At 44.1% G+C, this 26,758-nt stretch overlaps 1 protein-coding gene across 4 annotated transcripts in view; it reads right to left on the bottom strand.

The window, feature by feature from the left end:
• The window catches only part of LOC119656799, a 113,710-nt gene that overhangs the window by 14,988 nt on the left and 71,964 nt on the right, over nt 1–26,758 (bottom strand). For 2 of the 4 annotated variants that reach the window (XM_038063406.1, XM_038063408.1), the window contains exons 2-6: nt 22,992–23,615; nt 22,810–22,929; nt 22,074–22,154; nt 11,946–12,054; nt 4,486–4,609 (exon numbers count right to left, since the gene is read on the bottom strand). In XM_038063406.1, the coding sequence (XP_037919334.1) occupies nt 4,486–4,609; nt 11,946–12,054; nt 22,074–22,154; nt 22,810–22,929; nt 22,992–23,502 (945 nt within the window). In that variant the 5' untranslated portion in view covers nt 23,503–23,615. The remainder of the gene's footprint in view (nt 1–4,485; nt 4,610–11,945; nt 12,055–22,073; nt 22,155–22,809; nt 22,930–22,991; nt 23,616–26,758) is intronic. The other 2 variants (XM_038063407.1, XM_038063409.1) reach the window with 1 other exon arrangement.

Here is a 26,758-nt window from a genome sequence, read left to right as displayed (position 1 = left end):
TCAGTTTCCTCCTTTTTGTAAATAATACCATTGTGGTTTTATTTAGATTTACTCAAAGTCTACGCCTGAGACACCCGCGGCTGTCTCCGTCTCTGCGTTAGCATAGCATGAATCGACTTAATTAAAGTATCATCAACATCATGCGCTCTGGCGGCATCACAAAGTTTTTGAAAAGGCGCACAGTCAAACGCCCCTTCAATGCCCACACCCCCATCGCGTACTCACCCTTCAGAGTTGCGTCCTCTATCTTTGAAGCCAAAAAATGAAGAGCAGACTTGTAGGACTTTCCTCGCCAGCAAGCAGTTTGGTTTTCATTAACCAATCTCTCCAAACCTTTCAGCAAGAATGAAGTCAAGCTGGTCTTTCTGAAGTTCTTTGAATTAGAATAGTCATCATTCCTAGGCTTCGTACGAAGGCTACCTTAACCTTCTGCCAAGAGGTAGACACATAGCCCAAACCAAGAGTTAATAGAAAAGTATTTCTTAGCAATCACTCTAAGTGCTCCATACCCTCCTTTAGCATTGCTGGATAGATGCCATTCATGCCAGGTGATTTGAAGTGTGCGAAGGCCCAAAGGCGCAGTGTTCCAGTTCATCTTGCAGTACTTGCGTGTTGAAGGGGTTGCAAGAACCGTCAGCTCTCTCCCTCCCACTTCTCTTGCCTTTTCTCCCAAATGGTGCACTTCGAAAAGAACCTATACCGACTCAACTCTCAAATTTGTGAAAGTTCCATCCGGTTTCATAACAAAATCTAACTTGGCTAATTCATCCTTTTAAGGACTCTGCGTGGCTTAGAAACCTTCATTTCACCTTCCCCTTACGCATAGTATGTTCTAAAGAAGTCTCGTTCGACCGTTTTGCGAATATTCATGTTGTGAGTTTCTGAAATTCAAACAGTCTTCAGAAATCGTGTGGTTGATTTCCTGAGTTTCCGCCGCTTTATCACTGTGGCCTCGGGTAATAGGACCACTTCACTCAAAAGCACTCTAAAAGTGTGCGATTCAGAGTTTCCAATTGATCTCCTATCGCTAAAGGAGCCTTCAGTCGCCTAAGAAAGATGGATTCTGTCTTTGCGTTACAGACTATTCGCCTGCAATAGTTAGACTTAATTCTAAGCAAACGGTGATCTGATAGTGAGGCTTCATTTAGCACTCGCCAGTCTTTAATCAACTCTAACAACTTTTAAGGGCAGTTTGTTAGGTCAATTACTTCAGTTATTCTTAGTTCTGTTTGCAGTCATGAGACCAGCTTTGATGAAATTTTGCACCCTTGCACCAGAAAAATGTAGTTGCCGTCCTGCAGCGTTGCCAGCCTCGCTTGTCAGCAGATAGGAGGGCTTGGCATGCTGCAGGTTAATTTGACTAATCTTCATGGTTTTCGACATAAACTTAGTCTAATATGTAATGGAAAAGAGAAGCGTATGCCATGGTCGCGTGTGAGAGGTTGCCCTCACACCATACCACCAGAAACTCGATCCCCTCGTGTTCAATTTCTCTGAGAATAGTCTCACTTGGAGGTGCAGCAGTTCCCATGTCCATTCATGAAAAGTCTCATCTCATTACGCAGAGCATTTGTCTGTTTTGCATTTAACACCTTCACTGATTTGCGGTGTCCGCTGTGCATAGATCCAATCACGCAAACTGGCGTCAAGCCGGGCATATGCTCCGGTCGATGCTTTGCCGGTGGCTCGGGTCAACGCTCGCCACTGAGCGCCATGTCGCTCATACTGTTGCAGTTGCCAGAGCGGATACCTCGATGCAGGATCTTGGCCAGCACGTGCGTGAACACAACATTATCGGAGCCACGTTGCAGGAGCCCTGGGCAGTCAATGACTGCGTCAGAGGCTTGCCTGGAGACATGCGAGTGTTCACTGTTAAGGGGTCGGCCAAGGCGGCCGTCGTCATTAATGATACGCGTCTAGATTGCGTCTGTGTTGAGTGGGGCGTATGTGTCTCAATTACGGCGCCTTTAGGGTCCACCCACAGATGAGTTTGAGCAGAATATCGCGTATCTGGATGAGGTGGTTCTGTGTATTCGCGGAACACCATTCATCCTGGGCATGGACGCGAATGCGGTCTCCCTTATGTGGCACACCAAGATTGCCCAGCGCACATCTTGCCACCGTGCTATACGTAGGGGAGAGGTATTGTCCTAGGTGTTGTTGAAGCACGATTTGTTTTGTTTAAATGTCCCGTCAACTGTTTCGACTTTTGAGAGCTCCAGAGACGTCAGTGATATTGATGTTACGTGTGTGAATGTAGCAGCAAAGGCGTTTGTCTAGTTATGCAGATTGTTGGATGGATGCAACGTGAGTGACCACACTCCTATTGAGGTCGTGCTGGTCAAAAGGGGTGTGAATATGAATGTTGATCCCCCGCTTCACCCGACGCGTTGTAATATGCGTGAGTGGAACTGGGTGGAATATGTTGCTCAGATGGAGGAGTTAGCCGGCCGCTCTCCTCTCTGAATTTGTCCTCTTGTCTATGGATGAAAAGGTTGAGCTATTGAATGAGTGGATGCGTAGCGTCAATGATGACATGCTTACGAAGCCCGAACGAAAGGCTTGCAAGCATGTCATGTGGTAGACGAATGCTTTTCGTGTTCGCCGCCTGAGGAAAAGATTCCAAAGGGCGCGCCATCTAAGTGTTTTCAATACTGATGTTGCTGTTGGCCACTTTAGGCCCGTATATAGGCGAGGTGTCTCGTCTTATAACGATCCGTTGAGGCAGTCTAAAGAAAAAAATCAAAGTCACTAGAGTGGTATTTTTGCTGGCCCTTGTTGAATTGTAGCGATGATTTTGGCCATATGTAGCCACTGTGAGGAACAGCAGACAGGAAGTCGTTTTAATAGGTGTAATGCAATTCTAGCGTCTTCTAGTGACAGTATGGGAGGAGCAGCTGAAAAATATGCAAGGAACCTGCGATTATCGAGAAGAGTAACAGCAAACGACAAAGATGGAATCTGATTTGAATATGCGTTCGGCAAAATATTTCTGCAGTATTGTCAGGCAATCTAACCAACTGCCTCGTTCTGCTTGGAAAATTTCCGGAATACTATAATAGATTGATGCTGCTGGCTTACACAAATATGACAAGTATATTGAATCAATCTGGGATGCTCCTAGACCCAGCATGCAAACCAGTTCACTGATGAAGCCATCAGTTATCTCCTTATCCCCTTCGTGTCATGTCCTGTGGTCCGACTATCCTATTCCTACTTGCAAACGACGCTAGTACAAAAGGACGAAATTGATAAGTTTGAACCGCTATAACTTTGTTACTAACAGCAGACTTTGCGTGAATCCCTCAAGTATTATGCGTGCTACTACCCCTTATGCTACTGCAGTTTGGTACTCCTAGGATGAACTTAAGGAGGTTTTCCGGTGAATTTAAAAAAGTTGGCAATTTACTATTATTAAGCTTATTTGAGGGGTATCGGAATGGGACGTATTTTGAGGTCTAGATTTCATATAGGTGCACCACCTTCATTTTTTTCAGATTTTTTGAGTTGGGTAATTTCCGAAATTGAGTCCTATCTCACTTTAAGTTTGTGTACGTTGATCCCTTATTCCCTTATGTTGCAATTTACGTCGAAACTAGAATTTGCTCGCGAAAATACTAATTGAAACCTTTCATCCGATACCTCACACAATTACAAATTACATCCCCCCTTTGCATTTGGGAGAAAAGTGCATGTGACAGCCAGACAGTAGACCAATTTTAAATATAGATAGATTAGGTAGGTTTCGCACAAAACCATAAAAATGTGTGGCGAATACACAATTCCTGTATAATTTTCACTCAACTTGAAGCTATGCTTCTTTTATAAAGTGCATTACTTGCTCCACTTTTCAACGCTCGAATTTCTCTTGAATAGTTGGAGTCATTGCACTATCCAAGCCTTCCGCATCTATGTTTTCAATTCATAGCACGACGTGTACTACTTGATCCTTTTATAACGTTTACAAAAGACCGGGCCCACGTAGAAAAAGCTCATGAATTATACTTTACAAAAGATTGCACAACAAAGAAAGTCTCGTGACAAAATAAATACTATGTGCACACTATGAAGTCCTCCCTCAAAGCGCAACACTATCTAAAATATCCTCGCAAAGACAGACTCGCCTGCTGGAATAGGACTTTTCATTTGCATTTCGGAGTGTTCTCTTATTCAACATTGGCACATCTTTTATGCAGATTTTTCGCATACATCAAAGTCGCATATGCAATAAGGACTGTCTACTTCTCATTTACTTCCGTGTTCCTCAACATCCTCACCAAACATCAATGATAGCTCCAACGCTCGCGTTCGTACGTAAGCAAACATTAATTTGGTCCTTCGTTAAATATGCATCTTCATAAAGTATACTCATATGTTTGTGTGTGCATATGTAAATCCAGAAAAACGTCTTCCTACATGCGAGATGGAATTTCACTGCCGGGAAAACTCGACTTTATCGTCCTTATCCCGTATGTAGTCGCTTACCTTGATATCCTTATCCTCATGATGAATTCTTGTGTATGAATTGTAGGCCATTGACTTGATGAGTCCTCGATTTTGTAAGGAAATTATAACTTGAAGTACATCCGCTTCATTCCATCCATTGTCCCTGTAAGGATAAGATAAAATTTAATTACTTTCATTTTGCATACATTATGCGGTATTTTGTTTTATAGAATGAGTGCCATTTTGCTGGTTAAATTGCTCGTGCGTTAGCAGGCAATATTGTTTTATGTGTGGGGATTATGCTCGGGAAAGTACCAAAAGATGTATCTTTAATTTCGTTGGAAATGACGTCTGCTGGATATGAATAGATACGTGCGTATGTGAGTATAAAGATGGTGAATGAGAGAAGATAAATACAAATATCATGGTATCATATTTTCCCGGTACTTCCTCAATGTAAAATTTTCAATTTATTTCAGGAAATTTAAGGATCATTATGAACTTATTTTGGTAGTTAATTGCTTAAATATGAAAATAATGGGGAGGGTTTTTGGCATAAAGAAAAAGACAGAAGATTTAAAGCAAGTCAAGAAACTTCAGGTATGAAAAGTTTTGAGTATTTCTTATATATCTTTTTCTTTTCTTCAGCCTTTGTCCCGTTCACAAGCAGGGTCGACTCGTCGTGATCGGTTTCGCCATTTGGCTCTATCGAATGCCTGATATGGGCGCAATCTCAAGGCTTTTAAATCCCTATCCAGTGTATTTTGGTCGCCTACCATCGACTTCGATGTTCAGGCCAATCTTGGCAAGTGAATTCTCGTTAGCATGAATTGTGTGACCATACCATCGAAGACGCATCTCTCGCAATTTTTCCACGATCGTTGCAACCCCATATCGATCGCGGATATCATTTCGGATGTGATCAAAACATGTCACGCCACTAGTCCAACGCAACATCTTCGTTTCCATTACCGCAAGACATGGTTCATTGTCTTTTATAGTCGGCCAACACTCAGAGCCATAGAGAGTTTTGAGGCGTTCGTTAATATGTCGATCACAAAGAACACAATTTCATCCAGACTTTCACAGTCTAGATTGTAGTCAATTTGCATCGGAACGACAATTTTTACCTATTATAATTTTGCTAATGATAGTGCTTTTTGCCCCAATCTTAGCAGGCTCAAGCTTTATATTAGAGCCCCTAACACTACAATTTAACGATTCTAGGTGATCCCGATAATGGGGTGCCTGGGCGACCCTGACGCTTCGCGGGCTAATCTTGACAAGGAGACCAACTTGGACCGGCCCCGAATGTCGACCTTGAAGGAGTGCTGAATTCGCTCCCGAATTCGAAACGGGCCCTCATATGGTGGTTGCAGTGGCTTCAAAGGAGCGTCCACCCGAATGAGAACTAGCGAGCATGTCTCAAAGTTCCTGGGGGTGTCGACCTCCGGTGTCGTGTGTCTGGAAGGTGGAGTCGGCGGCAGCTTCGAAACTGCTTCTCTGAGCAGACGCAATATTTCCGAATCGCTTAATCATACTCTGATGTCCAGCACATGGTCGGCGGGGAGGTGCAGATTCTTCCCGTACACCATATCCGGGGGGTTGGCTATGAACTCCTCTCGGTGGGCTGTGCGAAGCCCGACGAGGACAAAAGGCAAAGACCTCGACCACGACGGATCGTCGCGAGCCTTTAGCGTCCGGTGCCAACATTCCAGCATCCCATTGGACTGTGGATGGTATGCAGTAGACCTGCGACGTTTGAAACCGAGGAGCTTGCCTAACTCTGAGAAAAGAGTAGACTCAAACTGCATTTCCTGGTCCGTGATAATTACGGCTGGTACACCGAAGCGCGGGATTCATTCTTGACAGACGGTCTCGGGACATGATTCTGCCGTAATATCAGTCAGAGGTATTGCTTCAAACCACCGCGTAAACCTGTCGATGATTGTAAGGCAATACTTGTATCCGTGCGAGTCTCACAAAAGGCCGATGACGCCGAGATGGATGGTGTAGAAGCGCTTGGTTGACCTAGAGAGTACACCTACTTCCTTTCGAACGTGCTTGTTGATTTCGCATTTTTGGCACTCGATGAACTGCCTGGACCAAGAGTTTACGTCCTCCTTCATGGACGGCCAAAAGTATTTTTCAGCGACTAACCGATTCTTCGTCCTGATGCCTGTGTGCGCAAGTTCTTGTATTACGTTAAATACTTCCCTCTGAAAATCGACAGGAATGAACGGCCTATCTCCATTGTCTGAGGTCTCGCTGAATGAATAAGAGTTTGAGCCGAAAATAGGAAACTTCTTGAATTTGTACTTGGAGTTTGTTTTCAGCCTCTGAGTTTTGCGTCGTATTTTTGTGCCTCGCCGATTATACCGGCCACGGTGGGGACTGTGGCCTCCAAGATTCGAGATAAAGCATCTGTAACCAGATTCTCTTTTCCAGAAGTGTGTTGGATATCAGAAGTGAACTGGCTAATAAAGCTCAAATGCCGTAGTTGGCGACGGGACGCTTTGTCGGGCTTTTGTTTAAGCGCGAAAATAAGGGGCTTGTGGTCGCGAGAAATTTTACCTGCTTCTAGAAGAATCTGCATTTTTCAACGTTTAGGACAAGTCCGGCCTCAAGGAGACAATAAAAAATGCACTCGAGAATTTCCAAGTGCTCAGATTCTGAAGGGGAAGCGACCAAAACATCATCCATGTAAACGAAACAAAAGTTTAAGTTTCGCAAGGCAGAGCGGAGAGTCTGCGCAGCATTGCACAAGCCAAAAGTCATCCTGATGAACTCAAAGAGTCCGAAAGGTGTGCAGATAGCCGTCTTCGGAATGTGATACACCTTAGCTCGAAGGTCGTAAAAGTACAGCAGTTCGTTAGCGATTGCGCAAAATCATGGATGAGTGGAATGGGGTCTCGATTTGGAACTGTCTGAGCAAGCAGACGCCTATAGTTTCTACATGAGTGCCATTCACCTTAGGCTTAGGGACCAAATGGTGTGGAGAGGACAACAGCTATTGGAGGGCCTGCAAATACAATCCTTTATTAAATTGTTGTACTCTGCCTTTGTAAAAGCAAGCTGCTGGGGTGAAAGTGCACGCACTTTCGAGAAGATTGGAGAGCCGGTAGTCTTGATGTACATCGTGCTTCACCGGTTTGGAGAAACTACTTTCTGTATAAATGTTGCGATACTTTCTGAGTAGTGCGCGAATGCGGTGGTTGGTAACGTCCTCGAAAATTATTGAAAGAGTGTCATTTTAGCAGGTAGAAATTTTCGCTGACGTCTGCAATGTGGTTGCGGAGTCTATCAAAGCCTTGTTCTGCAAGTCCAACAGCGGCCAATAGTGACACAGGACGTCTGCACCTAATATAGGGATGCTAATGTCCGCCAGAATGAAACTTCACAAAAACGTTCGGCAACCAGTTTTTCATCATTTGCCTTTTTCGGAATTAATTTTATCAAATAATGCATTTTATAGTGTGCATATTGCGCACTATTGAATGCATTCGGGCGAATTGATCGTGACAGAGGGGAATTATCTGCTTCATCCGGCAACGTTCTGCAAATGTTGCTAACAATGTGAGCGGCACCGGGAGCTGTTCATGGAGGAACAACAAATCAACGGGAATGGACCGGCAACTTGGACTGATGTAGAGAATTTCGGGGAGTGAAGTTTTGAAGGTCGAAGAGAGTAGAGTAGATCGGTTGGGATTGTATTGTTGGTTAACAGAATTAAACGCGATGTCGTTGATTAAGTTTGTATCGAAACCAAATCGAATCTGAATAAGAGGGCAAATATTCCCAAACTGCGAATTTCGATTTGGAGTTGATTGTGTGTTTTTCTCCGGCATTCTGGCGACATCCTCGCAATAGTTGGATCCAAGTGGATTCAGGGTGACATTCAACTAGCAACCAAGCACAGGAATGATCTGATCGCCACAAATAACAATTTTATTACTTATTATTATTTTCCTCTCTTTTTCTTTCTGGATTTTATTATTTTCTATTTATTTTTATTTATTTATTTCTGTTATGAATTATTTCTTTTTTTTACCCTTATTTTCCTGATTTATTTTTATTATTATTTTATGATTTATTTTATTTTATTATTTTACTTATCATTTGTTATTTATGACTTAGAATAGGTATATGGGATCATGAAGTATAACTAAGTCTCCTTGATCTAAGTACACCCTTCCACTCTCCTCCTCCTTGATCCCGGAAAACTCACACATATAGGGGACATCCTCTAAAATGATATCCTGAAGTTGTTGAGGAAGGGAGGGAACCTCAGGCGCCGCGCTTCATTGAAAAATTGAAGCAGAGGAATCAATGATTGAGGCTATGATCCGTCGTGAATCTTTCACCCCTCGATCGCGGCGCTCGTGTCCCGAGGTTTACCGCTTCGTGCGCGCGGTCGAGCGTTTTTTTTTAAGGTTTTGTGTAAACACTATATGCCACTATATGGTGGCTGGGCTACGAAATACCTTCCATGCCGATATCTGTTTAAATAAAGTTAATAATAGTATATTACTACAATTTTTTGTGATTGGTTAGAAACCCCCCTTAAGTTCATCCTACTACCATAAAATTTCGCAGTGATATAGGCTATAATATAGAGCATGATCTTACCAAGTTTGGTGGAAATCGCACTATTACTAACAAAGTTATAATACCTCAAATTTGTTGCTTCTTTGAAAATTCAAGACTATGAATGCCAATATCACCCGAAAGTGGATACTCTCACATAATATATGGATATATTACGTGCTACGTACTAAGAAATACACAAAACCTTTCATACCTGAAGCGTCTAGCTTCCGGTTTCCCGACTTGTTTGCTTTTATTTCCAGATTTAGCTCGCGTGTGGTATTTTGTTAAGTGGACGCGAATGCCCGTGTTTGTGTTTATTTTTCAGGACCCGGTGTGAGTCCATGTACCGGAAAAGACACGTGAATTTTTGTGAAATGACAGGTGAGGGATGGAGATGTTCGCCCCAAATTCCCGAGCCGGGCTAACACAGGGACATGCAAGCACGTTTTGACCGAACACCTCGATGGAGCTTTAATATTTGCGGGCGGACCTTCACGATCAATTTCGCCATCTTTTAGGTTTTTGGGTTAGCTCTCCCCCGTTGGTCGTCTCCGGCCACTCGAGTCTTTTGACTATCGGCAATCTATTTTTTTATTACAACCTGTATATGTATATTGAACGCATCGGCAAACTTTTCGAATGGATCGGTTACAACACGCGTATACCGACCACAGAAAGGAAGTGGGGCCTTTCGAATAGGCGGTTCGTATTCCGAAAGCGCTGTCAATGCCAGTACGATGACGAAAACTGCGGAAGCAACAATGAAGGCCAATAAATTCTGCGTTATGTAGTTAGTCTCGATGTGAAGAATTTTATAAATTGGTGTAGAATAATTGAGGCCTTAGCAAAATTAGGTACTCCCAAATACCTGGTGCGTATCATCATAAAGTTTCTCTGGGATTTGAGTTACGATTCGGACGATAAACCGAAGACATAACGGAGCACCTGCGAGATTGCATAAGGATCGGTATTCTATTCTCTTTTGTGGATAATAACGTACGGTGGAATTTTGAGGTCACATCTCCCCAAAGGGGTGACCATTATCGGTTTGGCAGTTGATATGGGACATGGACATGGGAGTGACTATCGTGGCACAAGACATCAAGGAGATTCAGATTTTGCGAAACAAGGCAACAAGGGGAATCATATTCTAGCTAGAAGACGCTGAGCTGGCGCTCGCAGAGGATAAAACGGAGGTAGTTTTAATCAACAAACGAAGGAAGCAAACGTCAACGAAGATTAGGATTAGCGAACATACCATACATTCGCAACCAGCGCTCAAATATCAGGGAATCATGGTTTTCCGAAAATTAAACTTCAAGCCACATATTGAAAGTTTAGCAACGAAAGTGTAGGAAGTTATAACAATATTGGCGAAAGTATTACCGAATAAAGGGCGCCTAAGTCAAAGCCATTGACACCTCATCTATAGAGTTGTTAGCTCGATACTGTTTTATGCAGTTCCTGTCTGGGATTCAGCATTGGAACACAAAAAAAATACAAAAAGATTGGGCGCTCATACCGATTAAGCGCATTGCTGACATTATGCGCTTATTGTACATCTGAAGAAGCAGCAGGTGTGATAGCGGAGGTCGACGCCTCTATAACCCAACATACACAATCAGCGAATCCTACATCCGTCGTCGACAGTTGATACGAACTGTAGTAGTCGAAAAGATGGGACAATTCGCTTAATGGACGCTGGGTTCACAGAATTATCCCAGATGCGCATATCTCTATCGCTTTGGGCGTGACAAATCAGCATATTACCCGACATATACTATGATTCAGGAGGCGATCCACAATATACTAAGGAAAGAGGAACTTCGGGGGAAGATGATAATTACCAATACGAGCCACAGTTCATAACTGATCCTGCCCGAAATGGTAATCCCGCGGGGTATAAGAAGAAGATGATTTTAGTCAATACAAGCCTTACGTTACCTTATGAACCTCTCCACCTTCTAACGACAACAAAAAGACAGACATTGAACCGCTTTTAATAAGGTTTTGTGTAAATAGAAGAGCATTCAATTACATTTCCCAAAATTTGGAGGGACTACTTGTTTCATTAGCATAGCTAATGGCCCAGTCTATGCGCAATGCAAAATATGTTTCAAAAAAAAAAAAAGATACGTGTAATCGAGATACCCAGATATGACATAATCATGAATAACGATTTACATCGATATCCGGAATCTACTATCAATTAATCGGTGATTGAATCGCTCAGAAATTGAAGTCCTGGATGAAGTTGAAGCAGATAGGAGACAATGGTAATGATCGTGAGCCACTTACTTACACGTTTTTTGGTTCACGGAGCGCTCGTTTGGGCATATCACCCAAGTATACAAAAATTAGCCTAACTTAGGGTCAAAATATTAGCGGTTTAAACTTGGATATAATTCGCACCCTTGTCGTGTTTTTGCGATTATCTAAAGGAGTGTTTTCGGCCTGTTGCCACTTTCGGTCACGCTGCTCCCAGGGCAGAGGTGAGGCAGCGTCTGATGAGTTGCCACTGCCCTGGACGAACCGTCGAGGGTTACGTGGTCCAAAAAATGGGTGAGTAAGTTGTTTTCCATTTGGTCCGGTCCAACATCAAGTGGATGTGGACCTAGGATCCCTCGTATCCCAAACAAAAGTATGTTATGCAATCAATTCCAAATTTTAAGAAGCACGGTGACATTTGAAGGTTTAACTGACGATAAATAAATCTAAGTAGTAGGTGGTTCAAACAACGTCCTTTAGACGTATGAATATATGTGTGAAGATAGATAATTTTTCTTTGGTAGGCTTTTGGATGTATCTTTTCACCCCGAACACCCCTGAACAATGCTCAGCACCAACGGTGTCCGCAACAAATGAACAAAATTGTAATCTATCTTAAGTAACATTAAATCATGACTTACTTTGCCAAATCCTCTGGTGTGACCGGATTGGGATATGCCTGCTCAATTAATTCAAGTACTTTTTCCTGTGTAAGTGGCGGTATCTCGAACTGTGACTCCTCCATTGAAACTAAAAGAAAGAATAAATTGATTTTATTGCCAAAATGAATCATTTAAAATATAAATTTTTATTCTGCGAATGCACTATCAAATTTGGTGATTAAATATGTAAAAGAGAAGCGACATCGAAAACAAAAGCAATCCGAATGCACAACCTTCGAACTGTATTAACTTCAAAAGGTCATCAATTTAGATACAGACAATGTTAATTGAGATGCACTTAGTCGGTAAATGTTTTTTATTGTCCTGGGAACTGAGGATTATTGTGTGTAAATTTTATTGTGAAGTTTTCACGCATGTTCATTATGAGTGACTTGTTCAATGGTCAGCGAGTTGCACAAAACAAAGGGCGTATTGTGGGTTGAGGTGTGCATTAATGTTTCCAAATCAAATCAGATGTTGTTAATCATATATTCATGTGCCAGGATAATGATTGCTTTGTGTGTCAATCTAATAAAATAAATTTATGCAATTCAGATGATTTTTTCTAACCAACGAGATGATTATTTTCAAGAAATATGATAGTGATATCTTACGAGGAAACTAAAAACAAATTAAAACAGGGACGAAGACTGCTACGGTTCCGTACCAGGGCAGAGGCAACTCATCAGATGCTACCTCACCACTGTCCTGAGGCAGCATATGATGAGTTACCTCCTCACTGGTATGAAACCATAGCCATCTTCGTCCCTCTTTTAATTTTTGAACTCGGGACGTTAAATTCAAAATGAGGAGTCCGTGGTTCAGAAGAGTGGTCGAACTTGGTTCTCTCCATTTGGTCCGGTCCGACATCAACTGGATGCGGGACTTAGGACTCCTCAATCCCTTAACAAAAATTGTCTAGCTCCGGTCAAGCTTTGGTCCGAATTGTGGGCGGATTCACGTTGGGTATAACTCGCACCCTTGCTGTGTTTTGCAAATTATAAAAGGGAGCGTATAACACCTGCGAGCCGCTTTGGTCACACCGTTCCAAGGGCAGAGGTGAGGCAGCATCTGATGAATTGCCTCTGCATTGGTACGGAACCGTAGCCGTCATCTTCCCTCTTTTAATTTTTAAACTTTGCGTGTTAAACTCAAAAGGAGAAGTCCGTGGACCATAAAAAGTGGGAGCAAGTTACCCTCCATTTGGTCCGGTCCGACATCAACTGGATGTGGACATTGGTCCCCTCCCCTAAAAAAAATAAAGACAATTTTTTTTATTTCTTTTCGATGAATGAAAGGTCGTCATTTATCTCACATCAACTGCTGACTACGGGAAAGCACAATAAGAATTTGACGTGGAACCTTGCACTAACATTCATGATCAAAGGGGACCCGTACCCGGAGTATCGAGATCAATGCTCAACCTATCCTTTTGCTTATTAAAATTGGCGCCCAGTGTGGGAACAGAACTCCTTTTGTTGAATTTTTGAGTCCACCTGTTGCCTATTTCTTGAGTTGCACAGTAATCGATGGCGCAACGACTCAATTTGAGATGAGGTCCTGAAGCATGTTAGAGCACTTCATTTCGAGTCGGCAGTGATAGACTGGGAGGCAATATAGGCTGGAGATTTTACTGAACTGAGATACAATTGTGTCGAGTAACAACAGGCCTGACTAGAAGGGGAGGGAAGGAGGTGCTTCCCCCATACCTAGAGGTTTCTTCCAAGCCCAAAATAGAGTCTTTAACTAAGCGAGATAGATATTCGGTAATATAAAGAGGCCCCTTTTCAACTTGGGAGTCTGAAGTTTCTCTCTAAATGCAAAGGGTATTAACCGATTCATTCGATCCAGAACGATGTGCAGAAACTACAAATTAGTTGTGTAGCGACCTGAGGGAAACTCTTGAAAGCACTCGGTTCAAAAATGAGTATAACCATGACCATCTGAGAAGGGCCTCTGGAAATCTATAGTAGAATATGAGAAAACAAGACTTCGGCCGCCTAATAAAGCCGCATACGTTTGCCAAGTTGTACGAAATATACAAGGCAGACATCTATTCGGCATTATGGGAGTTGCTGAATTTGTGGCTACTACTGGGGTTGTTGATAAACTGGAAGCCTTTTAGCTTAGCCGTATCTCTTTCTCTAAATACAATATTTAAACAATAGAATTGGTTATTGGCTTAGCTGAAAATTTTAGGAACGCATTAAATTGGGCCAGTTGGAACCAAGTCTAACCAGTCCCTAATAATGATCGGTATTCGCAGTAATCTTATTGCTTTTGTCAAAAGCTATCTATATAGAAGAAGGACCGCTCTGGTATTACACTGTTGATGAACTCAAGCAGGGTATTGTCTCCGCAAGAATTCCCTGTGCCCGCTATTGTACCATGCACAACGATGTATCCAACCTTAAAAAGATACAATCTTGATCTTGAGACTAAGCTGGCCGATATCTAAAGGCAATATCAAATTTTAACCAGTTCCTGCAATAGACTCGTTACAAAACCTCAAAACCTCCAGTAACAGTATGGCTTAGGCGAGGATAGTGCCGAACACAAAAGGTATGCAGCGATCCACCACAGGTACGCGAGTTTCTAGGAAATTGTGATACACACTGCAATATTGAAAGTTGATAATAGCGGAGCCCGGATATTCTCTTGACAGTCCTGAATATCCAACATCCAAGCCAAAGAAGCCAAACGAAGTGAGTTGACGAGTTTCCAGCGGCGAAATGACGGAGATAATCACCAACTCAGGAACTACCGAAATGGCTGGTTTCGAAACTAAGCAGTGTAGAGCTTAAAAGAAAGACAGGGAAGAGCTCATTGAACCGATCCGAGAAAACTTGAAGGAAATAGCAAACGACGAAATGTGAGTTTCCATCATTGATGTGAAAGCTCTGCCCTCTAGCAAAAAAGGAGGGACTCTGCTACCTAGAAAAAGGCCTTCTGTAAAGAGAAGGTTCACTTGAGGTTCGCCAATACATAAAAATGGCCTCTCTATGTATGAGCGAACCCCTATTTTCACCTTCAGGGATTGATTCTACAAGACAACCTCAGGAGTTGCAATGGGTAACCGCCTATCACCATAACTCAGCGAAATCTTTATGAAAAAAATAGAAGAAAGGGTGGAAAAAAGAAGGTATAGTCCCTCCTTTTTGGGTAAGATATATGGATGATGTCCTTGCCGTGGTCAAAAGGCAACCTCCGTGTCGGCTCGTCTCAACAACATTCACAGTGGACCACAGCCTGCCTTTTTGGATGCCAAAGTAAAACAGGGACGGGAAAGTGGAGTTTGACATCCACAGAAAAACAACTCACACCCAACGAACCATACCGATAACCTCTAACCATTCATGGAGTCCAAAAAATGGCCCCCTTCAACTCCATGATCCATCGAACCTACACGGTGTCGCTAAGTGAGGAACACAAGGAAAAAGAATACATCCTCAGCACCCCTAAGATGAACGTCAAAAATAATGAAGCATCAAATGAGACGAAAGGACAGACAAGTGAAGAAGAACAAGAAAACTCAGAGGACAGAATTAATTCCCCTGCATCTACTCAAGGGCAACGCGTAACATTAAAAAATTAATGGAGAAAACAAACCTGGTGCCTATACCAACAAGCAGGAAACAACAGCTAAGACAAAAATTGGGTTCTCTAAGACACTGCCTGGAAAAGAATGAGAGGAGTGGGATCTACAAAATCGATTGTCCGGAATGGAGCCAGATCTACGTGTGACAAGCTAAAAGACTTGCGGCAATCAAGTTCAAAGAATATATAGCAGAAGCACGAGTTGCATTGAAGAAAGGACGAATACATTATAAGAGGAACACGATCATTGGACATCCTAGAAATTCGAGAAATCTCCAGACTACTGGAGGAAAACAGAAGGAACATGGATCTTGGGAACGCTTCATCATGCCTGTCAACCCTATTTAGAAAAAATCAGGACTAATCTTGACAGACTAATTACCTGGCAATTTAAGTATCCGGACAATTTTTTCAATTAGTAGATAGTCTTCCTTTGTCCTCATAGAGGAAGACTACCGGAGCGAAAAACATAATGGACACTGCAAAGAAGACCGGGTACACCAGCGCCACCATGGACACGATGATCAGGAGACACACACGAAAGTTAAACCGTAGTAATCTCACTATACTGTATACCCAATCGACCTCTACCGCTCAAAAACGATCAAGTGTCACCTTCTCACCTTCTGTCCAACCACATCAGACGGACATTGAAAAGGTTTGACACATAGCTCGTAGGATCAAGTCGTATCTACCAGCTAAAATCCCAGCTGGCTAGGGAAAAAGACCGAAAAACGGTAGAGGAGATGAGCGGCATATATAAAATCGCTTGCTCAGATTGTCGGAAGGTGTATATCTGACAAACGAAAAGACTGGTAACTACCAGATTTAGGGAGCATACGAAGGAAGCAGAGTTGGCTGTCAAGTACTCCCGAAAACCCACAAAATCTATGGTATAAGCTGGACATTTTCCGTCAGTGTGAAGAAAGATTCTGGGCTCTCTTCTGAGATACTGTGCTTTTGAACTTCGGAAAGCCTAGTGGTGGTAGGTGCGAGTCCGGTATGGGGAATTATCCCGAAACCAATGCTCCCAGAGAGCCAACCAGGTAGAAGAAGCCATCAAACGCGAATGTCCGGAGGTAACCAATGCCCACATTGGTATTACCTCTGCGAACTCCCGAGGCCAAAAAGTCGCTGTGGTGGAAGTTGCCGAGCAATACGCAAGGAACCTTCTAAACAGCGGGAAAATAAGAATTGGTTGGGTAGTGTGTACGATACGAATCTGGGCCGCCCCAACCAAATGTTACAGATGTTTGGATTATGGGCACACATCTGCAAACAGTCGGGGACCTGACAGAAGAGCAACATGCCGTAAATCCGGTCAAGCCATAAAGCGAACACCTACAATGAAAAGGAATGCTGCGTCCTATGCAGAAACCGTGGCCCGACTGATAAGAACGTTGCGCGCACTGTGGGCTCGGGGCGGTGTCCAGTCTTCACAGCAGAATTGGAAAGAGCGCTAGGACGCGGTCAACATGATTCGAATCCTACAAATCAATATGCATTGGAACCGCTCACGAGCTGTTAGCGCAGTTCGCTGCTCATCAATGAGCAGTACCAAAACAAGGAGACAGTTTCATGACATATTGACATATCAGGCACCGCTGCCATCTAGCTTCGGGACGGTGCCCTCCTTACGGTTCTTTCCCAAGGCCGAGGGGGCGATTCGAATGTTTTTTAGTGTCTACCTTACACTGAATGAAACGATGCCGGATTTCGACGGAGGCTTGATGCTTTGGAGAACGCTACCTTACGAATCCTGGGCGAATCCTGGTCGGGGTGACTTCGATGCTAGGGTACTTGAATGGGGAAACGAGTTCTGGAAATGGCGGCGAGAACAGGACTGGTAGTTCTAAACTTCCACCCCAACGTTCCGGCGCCCGGGCTGCGAGGGAAACATTCCAGACGTAACCTTCGCGTTGGAATCACTGGTATCACTGGTGGACGGGTGGCGAGTTCTGGAAGACTTCTCGGCAAGCGACCATCAATACATTGCCTTCGAAGTGGTGGACACAAACTCGCGGTGTGCGCCACCCCGCGGAGAGCAACATACAGTCCTCTCTACGAAAAGCAAAAAGGCGCCAGGACCCGATGATATCCTAGCAAAGGTATACAAACTGGGATTCCAACACCGGCCAGACCTATTGCTCGGCGCATTCAACGCTTGCCTGAAAGAGGGTACTTTCCTTGCTCGTTAGAAGGTGGCGAGGCTTGCGTTGACCCACAAAGGGAAAGGCGACCCCGAGTTGCCGTCATCATACCGCCCACTATGTATGCTTGACACTGCTGGAAAAGTGCTCGAAAAGCTCATCAGAAGTAGACTCGCTGAAGCGATACGCGCTGCCAGAAATTTACCTCTCCGGCAGTTTAGTTTTAGAACAGGGAGATCCACAGTTGATACTGTCATACAAGTCATGAATGCCGTTCGACGAGCGGAGGTATATCGCCGCCGAACTTGACGAGTGAGCGGATGGATGGTTTCAACCTTGCACTGGAAAAAACCAAAGTAGTCATCCTGACTAAAAAGAGATCCGATCCTGCGTCCGATAGTGTTCGGCGATAATCGGGTCAAAACCAGCGGTAAAGTACCTCGGGCTGGCTTTTGACTCAAAGATGAGCTTTTTTGAACAGACCAAAGCAGGAGCGAACAAGGCTGTAGCTGGAGTTTTGACGCTAAGTAGGCTGATGGATACGTCTAGCAGGCGACATCTTCTGATGAGTTCAACGCAGTCTGTCCTGCTCTACGGCGCAGAGGTATGGGCTGACGCTCTTGGCAAGGAGGTATATCGTAAACGTCTCGCGCAAGTACAGAGACGGGGAGCTTTGCGGGTGGTGTCTGCGTATCGCACTCTCTCTGCACCGGCCGTGATGGTGATCGCGGGAGTGATCCCCATTGCCCTTCTTGCTAAGGAACATCAAGCCATATACAAGCGCAAGGCAGGCTGTTGCTCGTGAAGAACGGCAACGCACTCTAGACGAGTGGCAGCTCTGTTGGCAAAATGAAACTAGAGGCAGATGGACTGAGCCGCTGATTTGTTTGAAATGCTTTGGATTAGAGTAGCCACCTTTCCCAGGCTTCGGTATGAAGACTATCTCAACCTTCTGCACATCCTAAAGCAAGACTTGGACTAGGAAAATGTTTCTTAGCAATCGCTCTAAGTGCTCCATACTGTCCTTTAGCATTGCTGGATAGATGCCATCCATGCCAGGTGCTTTGAAATATTCAAAGGACAATATGACAGTTCTCACTTTTTCATAGGTAACAACTGCTTTCGCAGGGGTCCACTTGCATGTTGAAGGGGTTACAAGAACCGCTAACTCTCTCCCTGCCACTTCTCTTACCTGTTCCCCCGGATGGTGTGCTTCCGGGGGGTATGTACTGATTCCAGTCTGGAGCTCGTGAAAGTACCAAGTCCAACTTGGCCGACTCATCCCTTTTAAGGACTCTGCACAGCCTAGCGTGGTGCGTAGCGGAGGGTTTTTTTAATTGTCATGTCACAATTCATTTTTTATATTCAACTATTTTTTTGCGACCTAATCCAGGCTCACTTCGCCACGGAGAACACCGGTGGTGGCAACTGTGAATCGAATTAACAACATTGTTGTTAACCCTGCTGCGCCACATCACTTCGCCACCAGATGAAATGTAGGGGTTTCAGCGACTGAACTCGGAACTGCGTTCCCCATCATACAGCGAAGCGAATGCGATGTTAATTTGGGGCGCAAACGGGCTTCAACCTGGATAAGAAGACAGCCTTTTTATGCCCCCCGATCTCGAGCTGGAAGAAATGCTCTCCCCGCTCGAGAACACGGTACGGCCCTTCGTATGGAGGCTGCAGTGGCTTCCAGACAGCATTCGTCCTGACCAGGACGGGCGGGTTGTTCGTAGGACGAGAGGCAAGACTTGAGTCCAGGACGGATTATCGCGAGTCATAATGGCGGCTTTCAGCGTTCGGTGCCAACGCTCCAGCATCCCATTGGATTGCGGGTGGTAAACCGTAGTTCGCTGGCGTTTGAATCCCAGGAGTTTGCTTAACTCCGAAAAAAGGGTGGACTCAAATTGCATTCCCTAGTCAGTGATGATCACTGCAGGGACACCAAAGCGAGGGATCTACTCTCCGGCACAAGATTGCGCCGTAATGTCCTTCAGAGGTATTGTAAGGCAATATCTGTAACCGTGCGAGTCTCGCAAAGGGCCTACGATGTCGAGGTGTATGGTGTGGAACCGCTTTGTAATGCGAGGAAATGAGTCCACTTCTTTTCTTACGTGCTTGGTGACCTTACACTTTTGGTATGCGATGCACTCTCTGGCCCAGGGGTTGATGTCCATATTCATGGAAGGCCAGAAGTATTTCTCGGTGACTAACTGATTTGTCGTCCTGATGCTTGGATGCGCTACGTCGTGAACTGCGTGGGATACTTCCTTGCGAAAGGTGGCCGGAATGTATGGCCGGGGTCCCTTTTCAGAGTATTCGCAGCAGAGAGAGAGGTTCGAGCCGAAGATGGGCAACTCATGAAATTTATATTTGGGGTTAGATTTGAGGCTCTGAAGTACTGCGTCATTTACCTGCGCCTTGGCGATACCCGAGAAATCGAGTGAATCGGGGATGTTAACTTCGGAGACACGTGACAAAGCAGCGTCAACAACTATGTTGTCCTTGCCGGACACGTGCTGTATTTCGAACGTGAACTGGCTTGTAAAGCTCAGGTGTCGAAGCTGACGAGGGGATGCTTTGTGAGGCTTTTGTTTCAAAGCATATGTGAGAGGCTTATGGTCCGTGAACACCGTGAACGGCCTGCCTTCTAGGGACAAGCGGAAGTACGCGGCGAGCAGTTCGCGATTGTAGGCGCTGTAGTTCCGTTGAGCGGGGTTTAACTGTCTGGAGAAGAAGCTTAACGGCTGCCAGAGTTGAGTCACCTTTTGGTGAAGAGCAGGCTAGGGGTGCATCTTGTTGAGGAAATGCCAAGAGTGTAGCATTAGCCAGTTGCTGTCGGGATTTATCGAACGCGCAGACAGCCTCTTCAGACAACACAAGCTCTCGTGTGTCCTTTGTTTTAAGGCCAGACAAGAACGCGTTCAAAACGGACTGGTTTTGGGCAACCTTGGGCAGGAAACGACGATAGAAGTTTAAAATGTCCAAGAACCTTCGCAAATCCTTCACCGTTTTCGAACGCGAGAAGCTTGTGATTGCGTGCACCTTGCCTGGGTCGGGCTGTATTCCGTCAGGGGAAATGAAGTGGCCGAGAAATCTCACCTGTGTCTGGAGAAATTTTGCATTTATCAACGTTTAGGACTAAACCGGCCTACTCCGCCACGGAGAACACCGGTGGTGGCAACTGTGAATCGAATTAACAATATTCGAAATAAATTTCGAATGCTGTTAACACCGCTGCGCCACAAGGTAAAAGCTGATTTAGTGCTAAATAAAGAACAGTATCGGAACAAGGACACAACATCATGGTATCTCGACATATCTTGTAGCACTGCCATCTGGGTCTGGGATGGCTCCCGACTTCAGATTCTTGCCATAGGCCGAGGGTATAACCTTGTATGAATTCGGTATTTAAGGATAAGGTTTTTCAGAGTTTCAACGCATGCCTGATGCTCTGGAGGACACAGTTTTTAGTACAGAAGGCAAGTCCTGGTAGGAGCTGCCAGGGTGATTGAATGGGTTATGCCCCCCTTAGACTTTAGAGGGAACACACATCTTGAAAATGTCAGCGACAGCCGGGGGTGTAGTTTTAAACACCACGAACACGTGTATCTTTTTATTGTTTACAACATGATATCTAAATTTTCATAGAGTGTATGATACTGTACCAAGTTTATGTCTATTAGCCGTTAAACCCAAGTGTTACACTTAGAAATAAATGCAATAAACTCAAAACGCAACAATTTGACGCCAATAAAACTACAAATTAAGTTTATATTCCCAGAGTTTGTTATTCCTTTTCATGACTATGGAAATTTTCGTTGCGTTTCACGGTCGCGAAGGGAGCTCTACTTTAAGTTGTCACGCAAGTAAGTTTTCGAGCGCTAGGACACAAAGTATCTTCTCTTCAGTTGAAATATCAAAACTGTTACACGCCAATCTATGAAGCCAATCTAATGTGGATATCTAAAATTTTATGAGGTTGTATTAAGGCAAACCGTAAATTGTCGTCTTGTACAAAGCTCTGTTAATTGAAAAATATTTCCAGCTGTAATAAAATCGCTGAGATATTTTTGATAGTGAAACTATTGATTAGGGAACACATTTATAACCACACATAATTAGTTTATTCAACAAAATGCATTGTTAGGATATTAGTCAAAAACGTAACAATAGATCCTCTCTTACAATGATCATCTCCAGGAGGACGACTAGTTTGCTGCTGAAGTTAGTATTTGATATGGAAACCAAAAAAACAAGTTGCACACTTATAACAAGCATTATTTTTCGTATCTGGTCAAAACGCCTTCGTTATAAATTTCCAGCCAAAGCGCTTTCACCAAATCATCACCATCACCTGTTTGCTTTTGCGCTAGGATCGCATCTTCGAATTTCCTATTACAATCCCCATAACAATATATTAGGTAGCCATCCCTAGCTATGGAAGGTCAGATGAAAAAATTAAGAAGAAAAGATGAGTTACATGTAGAGATAGATATTTGCTATTAGCAACGTAATAGAATCTACTATCTAATATCTACGTTAGTATTTAGTTAGGGGGTGATAGCTAATTTGATGGATACATCAATCTTTTTGCAAAATACTGGAGAAATATTGTTCTATATGTGATATCTGATAAGGTGCAGTAAAGCTAATTCAAAATGGGGCAAGGATACGGAATCAATCTTTTTAAAATTCAAAGTTTGTGGCAAAGGATATACAAAAGGGGATCATCCAAAACACCAAGTAAGATTGAAAAGGATCTTGCAAAAACGAGAGAATGGGTCAATATTATCAAAAGATATTATTATCTATCTTTTTAAACGTTCTCTTAAACAAAATAAAAAAGGTCGACTTTCCACTATATTTAAATTGGGAAAATATCTAAATCAATAACATTTCGATTTTCACTTTTGATTAAAATTCGTATGAAACATCACAAAATCATTCAACTGAATCGCAAGCGATGATGGTTCAGGAAAAAAGATATTTTCTAAGTGCTTCTATCTTAATTAACAGAAATACAGGATTTTATAAATTATCAAGGAACATATTTTGTTAAATCAAGGACAACCATCAAAAATTCAACTTACGTGGTCTTGATGGTGGTGCTGAAGTTTCTTCTAAAATCTTCAGTTCCACTTCCAAAGATTGTATCTCATCGTATCCTTTCTGAAGAAGTTTCATCATTTTCTTAATGAATCCAACGTAATCTGCAAAAAAAAGTAATACCAATCAGATCGGGCTGTTATAAACAAAAATGTATCCTTCTTACCTCTAGGAAATTCCTTTGGACTGACCAACTCCCTGAAGAAATCCTGTGCGACATGTGCTTGCTTATCCTCATCCTTGAGCCAATCTCTGAACCAGAATCGCAGAGTTCGGGATTCTTGTGAATGATTTCCAGTATTCGAACTGACCAGGAACACTCGAAATTCCAAACTTAACTGGGCCGGATTATCAGCACTTTTTGGATCCTTTTTTGTATCCTTATTGATAATGATGCCTGTATGGTCACCGCCAGCAACATGAACTCTATCTGATACTTGGTCGACGAGTTTCCTCTCAATAAGGATAACTGTGGAATTTGCAGTCTTTCCTTTTGGTGTCATCACGACTTGTTCCCGATCCAGTAATGGTGGTGTGTAGCACTCACTACGACCATTTCCATTCTGCACGTTCAGGCTGTCTCCACCGTTGCTATTAACTGTCGTATTTCGAATTCCCTTATTGGGTTTTGGGGGTGCTGGGGGTGGTACCATATTTTTTGAATTTTGTGAATACATTTTGTGCTATAGAATTTTTGTTCGTTGGTAGTAGTTTGAATTTGTTTGTTGTCAAGGTTTTATGTTCGCCAAGTAGTTGGGGTTAATATTTTCTGCGTCTTAGTGAAGATGACCTGAAAGTTTTTGATTGGAGCAGGTTATTATTTGCTGCATGTTTCATGTATGAATATATGTATTACGTCTAATGATAATCTACTATAGAATGTGGTATCCTAGATAGGGCTGGGTAGAACTATCGTATCGCTTATTGCAATGCAAACTGTTGCAAACTTTCGGAAAAGATTTGAACGTTTTCGAATTTATTGGGGGAAATGTAACCCACTAAAAGACAAGTATTGATTCATAGTAAAGGAAGCCTCATAGGGTTGAATTGTGGAAGAACCGGAGTATGGAGTTTTGGTCCGTCAACAGGTAGGCGAGCCACTCAGGCAGGTGAGTTTCTAGTCGTGGTGAGTTTCACCAACCGGGGGTGGAGCTCGGACGAATCTTTGCTAAGCGACTTCATGCTACAGCGCCTCCACACTACCCCCACCTCCAGCTGATACTGAGTTTCAGCAATAAAACCCAACACCTGACCCACCAAGTTTAGGGGCGCAGATCACATTTCACGCGCTGTGTACCTTTCTTCTTCGAGACCTCAGCCCCGGGGACACGGAGACGTTCTTTGGCTTGCCATCAACGTCGTTCATCGCAGTGATTAGCGAAAGAGGCAGCGAGGGCTGACCTACCCGATGTGACATCGGGGCGCCCAAATAAAGGGAAAGTCTTATCAAGTGGCGCAAAGTACCGTGCAGAGATAGCAACTCCAATACCTTGTAGTACCCATCCGAAAGAAAGCTCATTTAGAATCGCTAGTCCTGAGCAGATGGATGCGGATACAAACCCAGTGCAATTGCAGTCGATTGTTCTAGCTAGAGTCGAAGAGGAAAGGCTCAATAGAAAATGCGCAGCAGTGGTGGAGCGTATGCGGTCGGCAACGTTCCTCCAGAGGAACGTCAGTAAAGGCGTCAAAAACGGGCTGATGGAACTGGAGGAACTATTGGACCGCATCTCCTTCTATAGGCGAACGTGGAGAGCAGCGGAAGACGATTGGGGAGCAGAAACAGCTGCACTCCCCGCTGAGAACGCAGCTTGCGTCAAACGGACCGCAGATAGCCCACTATAAAGCAAACTGGGGGAAAAGCGGAAAGAGGACGACGTGTCTGAAGGAGATTTTTCAAAGTAGTTTCCAGGGCAAAAAAAAAGAAGGCGAAGAAGGAAACAGGAAACAACTGACTACGCCGTCAGAGACGCGTCTGTCCCAAGACAAGGATGCTGCAAACCAAAAGCCAGGAGCAGAAAAGACGAGAAAACGAAGAAGGACCAGACCGTCAATTCTGCTCTTTAAGCCGACGGAAGGCAAGACATTTGTAGAAGTCCTTAGTGAAATCCGCTACAGGATGAAACCCGAAGACAACGAAAACGAGGAGTGGTGGAGTTCTCATCGAACTGGGCCCAAAGACGACTAACAAGAGTATGTTCTGCGAAGCGGTCAAGGGGTTATTGGGGAAGAAGGCTCTTCTTTCCAGCCTAGAGCCCATGTGCTCTCTAGAAACCCGGGATCTTGACTGCCTCACAGAAAAGGTCGACGTGGAGAAGGCGGTAAAGCGTGAATGTCCATAGGTAACCAATGCTCGGATAGGTATCACCTCTGTAAATGTTCGAGGCCAAAAACTCGCCGTGGTGGAAGTCCTCGAGCAATATGCGAGGAAAATCCTTAGCAGCGGGAGAATCATAATTGGGTGGGTAGTATGCAGGGTGCAAATGTGGATAGTCCACACCAAGTGCTACAGGTGTCTGGACTATTGACACACAATGAAAGCGAGAACTGCGTTCTCTGCAGGGATCGTGGCGCGCCTGGTGAGAGCGTCGCACACACTGTGGGCTCGGGATGGTGTCCAATCTTTAGGGCGGAGTTTGAAAGAGAAAAATTAACATGCACCGGATTGCAATCGCTCACCAGTTGCTAGCGCAGCTCGCTGAATCTGGTGTTTAGGGATAACGTTTTTTAGCGTTTATCTGATGCCGGACTTTCGGCGCCGGCTTCATGCACTGAAAGACGCCGTTTCGAGCACGGAGGGACGAATCCTGGTAGGCGGTAATTTTAATGCCAGAGTCCTTGAACGGGGCATGCCTCAGTCAGACGCCAGGGAGAAACGGATTCTGGAAATGGCGGCGAGAACCGGACTCGTAGTTTTAAACACCGGATCCACGCCAACGATTCGGCGCCCAGGCTGTGCAGAAGCATTCGTGACATAACTTTTGTGTCGGAATCTCTGGCATCATCGGTGGACGGGGACCGAGTCCTAAAAGACTTCTCGCCAAGTGATCACAAATACATCGCGTTCGAAGTGGTTGACGCTACTTGCCAGCGAGCACCAACGCGACGCTTCCTCTGCCTGTCGAATGTCGCGAGGGTGAACATCGGGAAGTTTGTCGAAGCTCTTGGAGCAGGCAGGGCCGCGCTGGAGGGCACTCCGAAGGGTGGTAGCGTCACAGCTGACACCGTCGTAAATTCAGTGATGAACCTGATAACGACGGCTTCCGTGTCCCGGAAGGGCCCCAGGTGCGACAAGTTTTCTAGGTACTGGTGGATGGCAGAAATTGCCGACCTACGGAGGGAGTGTCATAATCTCCGCCGTTTGGCACAGCGTTTGCACGCCAACGAGGAGGCATGCGCCAGGATCAGAAACAAGTCGGGACACCGGAAGCTAGACGCTTCAGGTATGAAGGGTTTTGTGTATTTCTTTTATAAAGAGATTTGAGTATGCATTTGTCCCATTAGCATGTAGCACGTAAAATATGCATATATTATGTGAAAATAGCCACTTTCAAGTGATATTGACATTCATAGTATTGAATTTGCACAGGAGCGACAACTTTGACCTAGTATAACTTTGTTAGTAATAGTGCGATTTTCACGAAATTTGGCGAGATCATGCTCTATACCATGCTATACATGCTGCAAAATTTTGTGATTCTACGGTGAACTTAAAGGGGGTTTTCCTGTCAATTACTGAAAATTATAGTAATATACTATTATTGACTTTATTTGAACAGGTATCGGTACGGAGGGTATTTCGGAGCCTAGGCACCATATAGTGGCAGCCCTCTGATTTTTTTCAGATTTTTCTGTTTGGTAGTTACTGAGAATGGGTTCGTTAAAAAAATGACCAATTTCAACCCCCCGCACTCCCCACCTTTTCAACGAAAGTCA

The sequence above is a fragment of the Hermetia illucens genome, chromosome 5 (genome assembly GCF_905115235.1).
Source record: "Hermetia illucens chromosome 5, iHerIll2.2.curated.20191125, whole genome shotgun sequence".
In the NCBI taxonomy this organism is placed as follows: Eukaryota; Metazoa; Arthropoda; class Insecta; order Diptera; family Stratiomyidae; genus Hermetia; species Hermetia illucens.
This window is presented reverse-complemented; position numbering and strand designations above follow the sequence as displayed.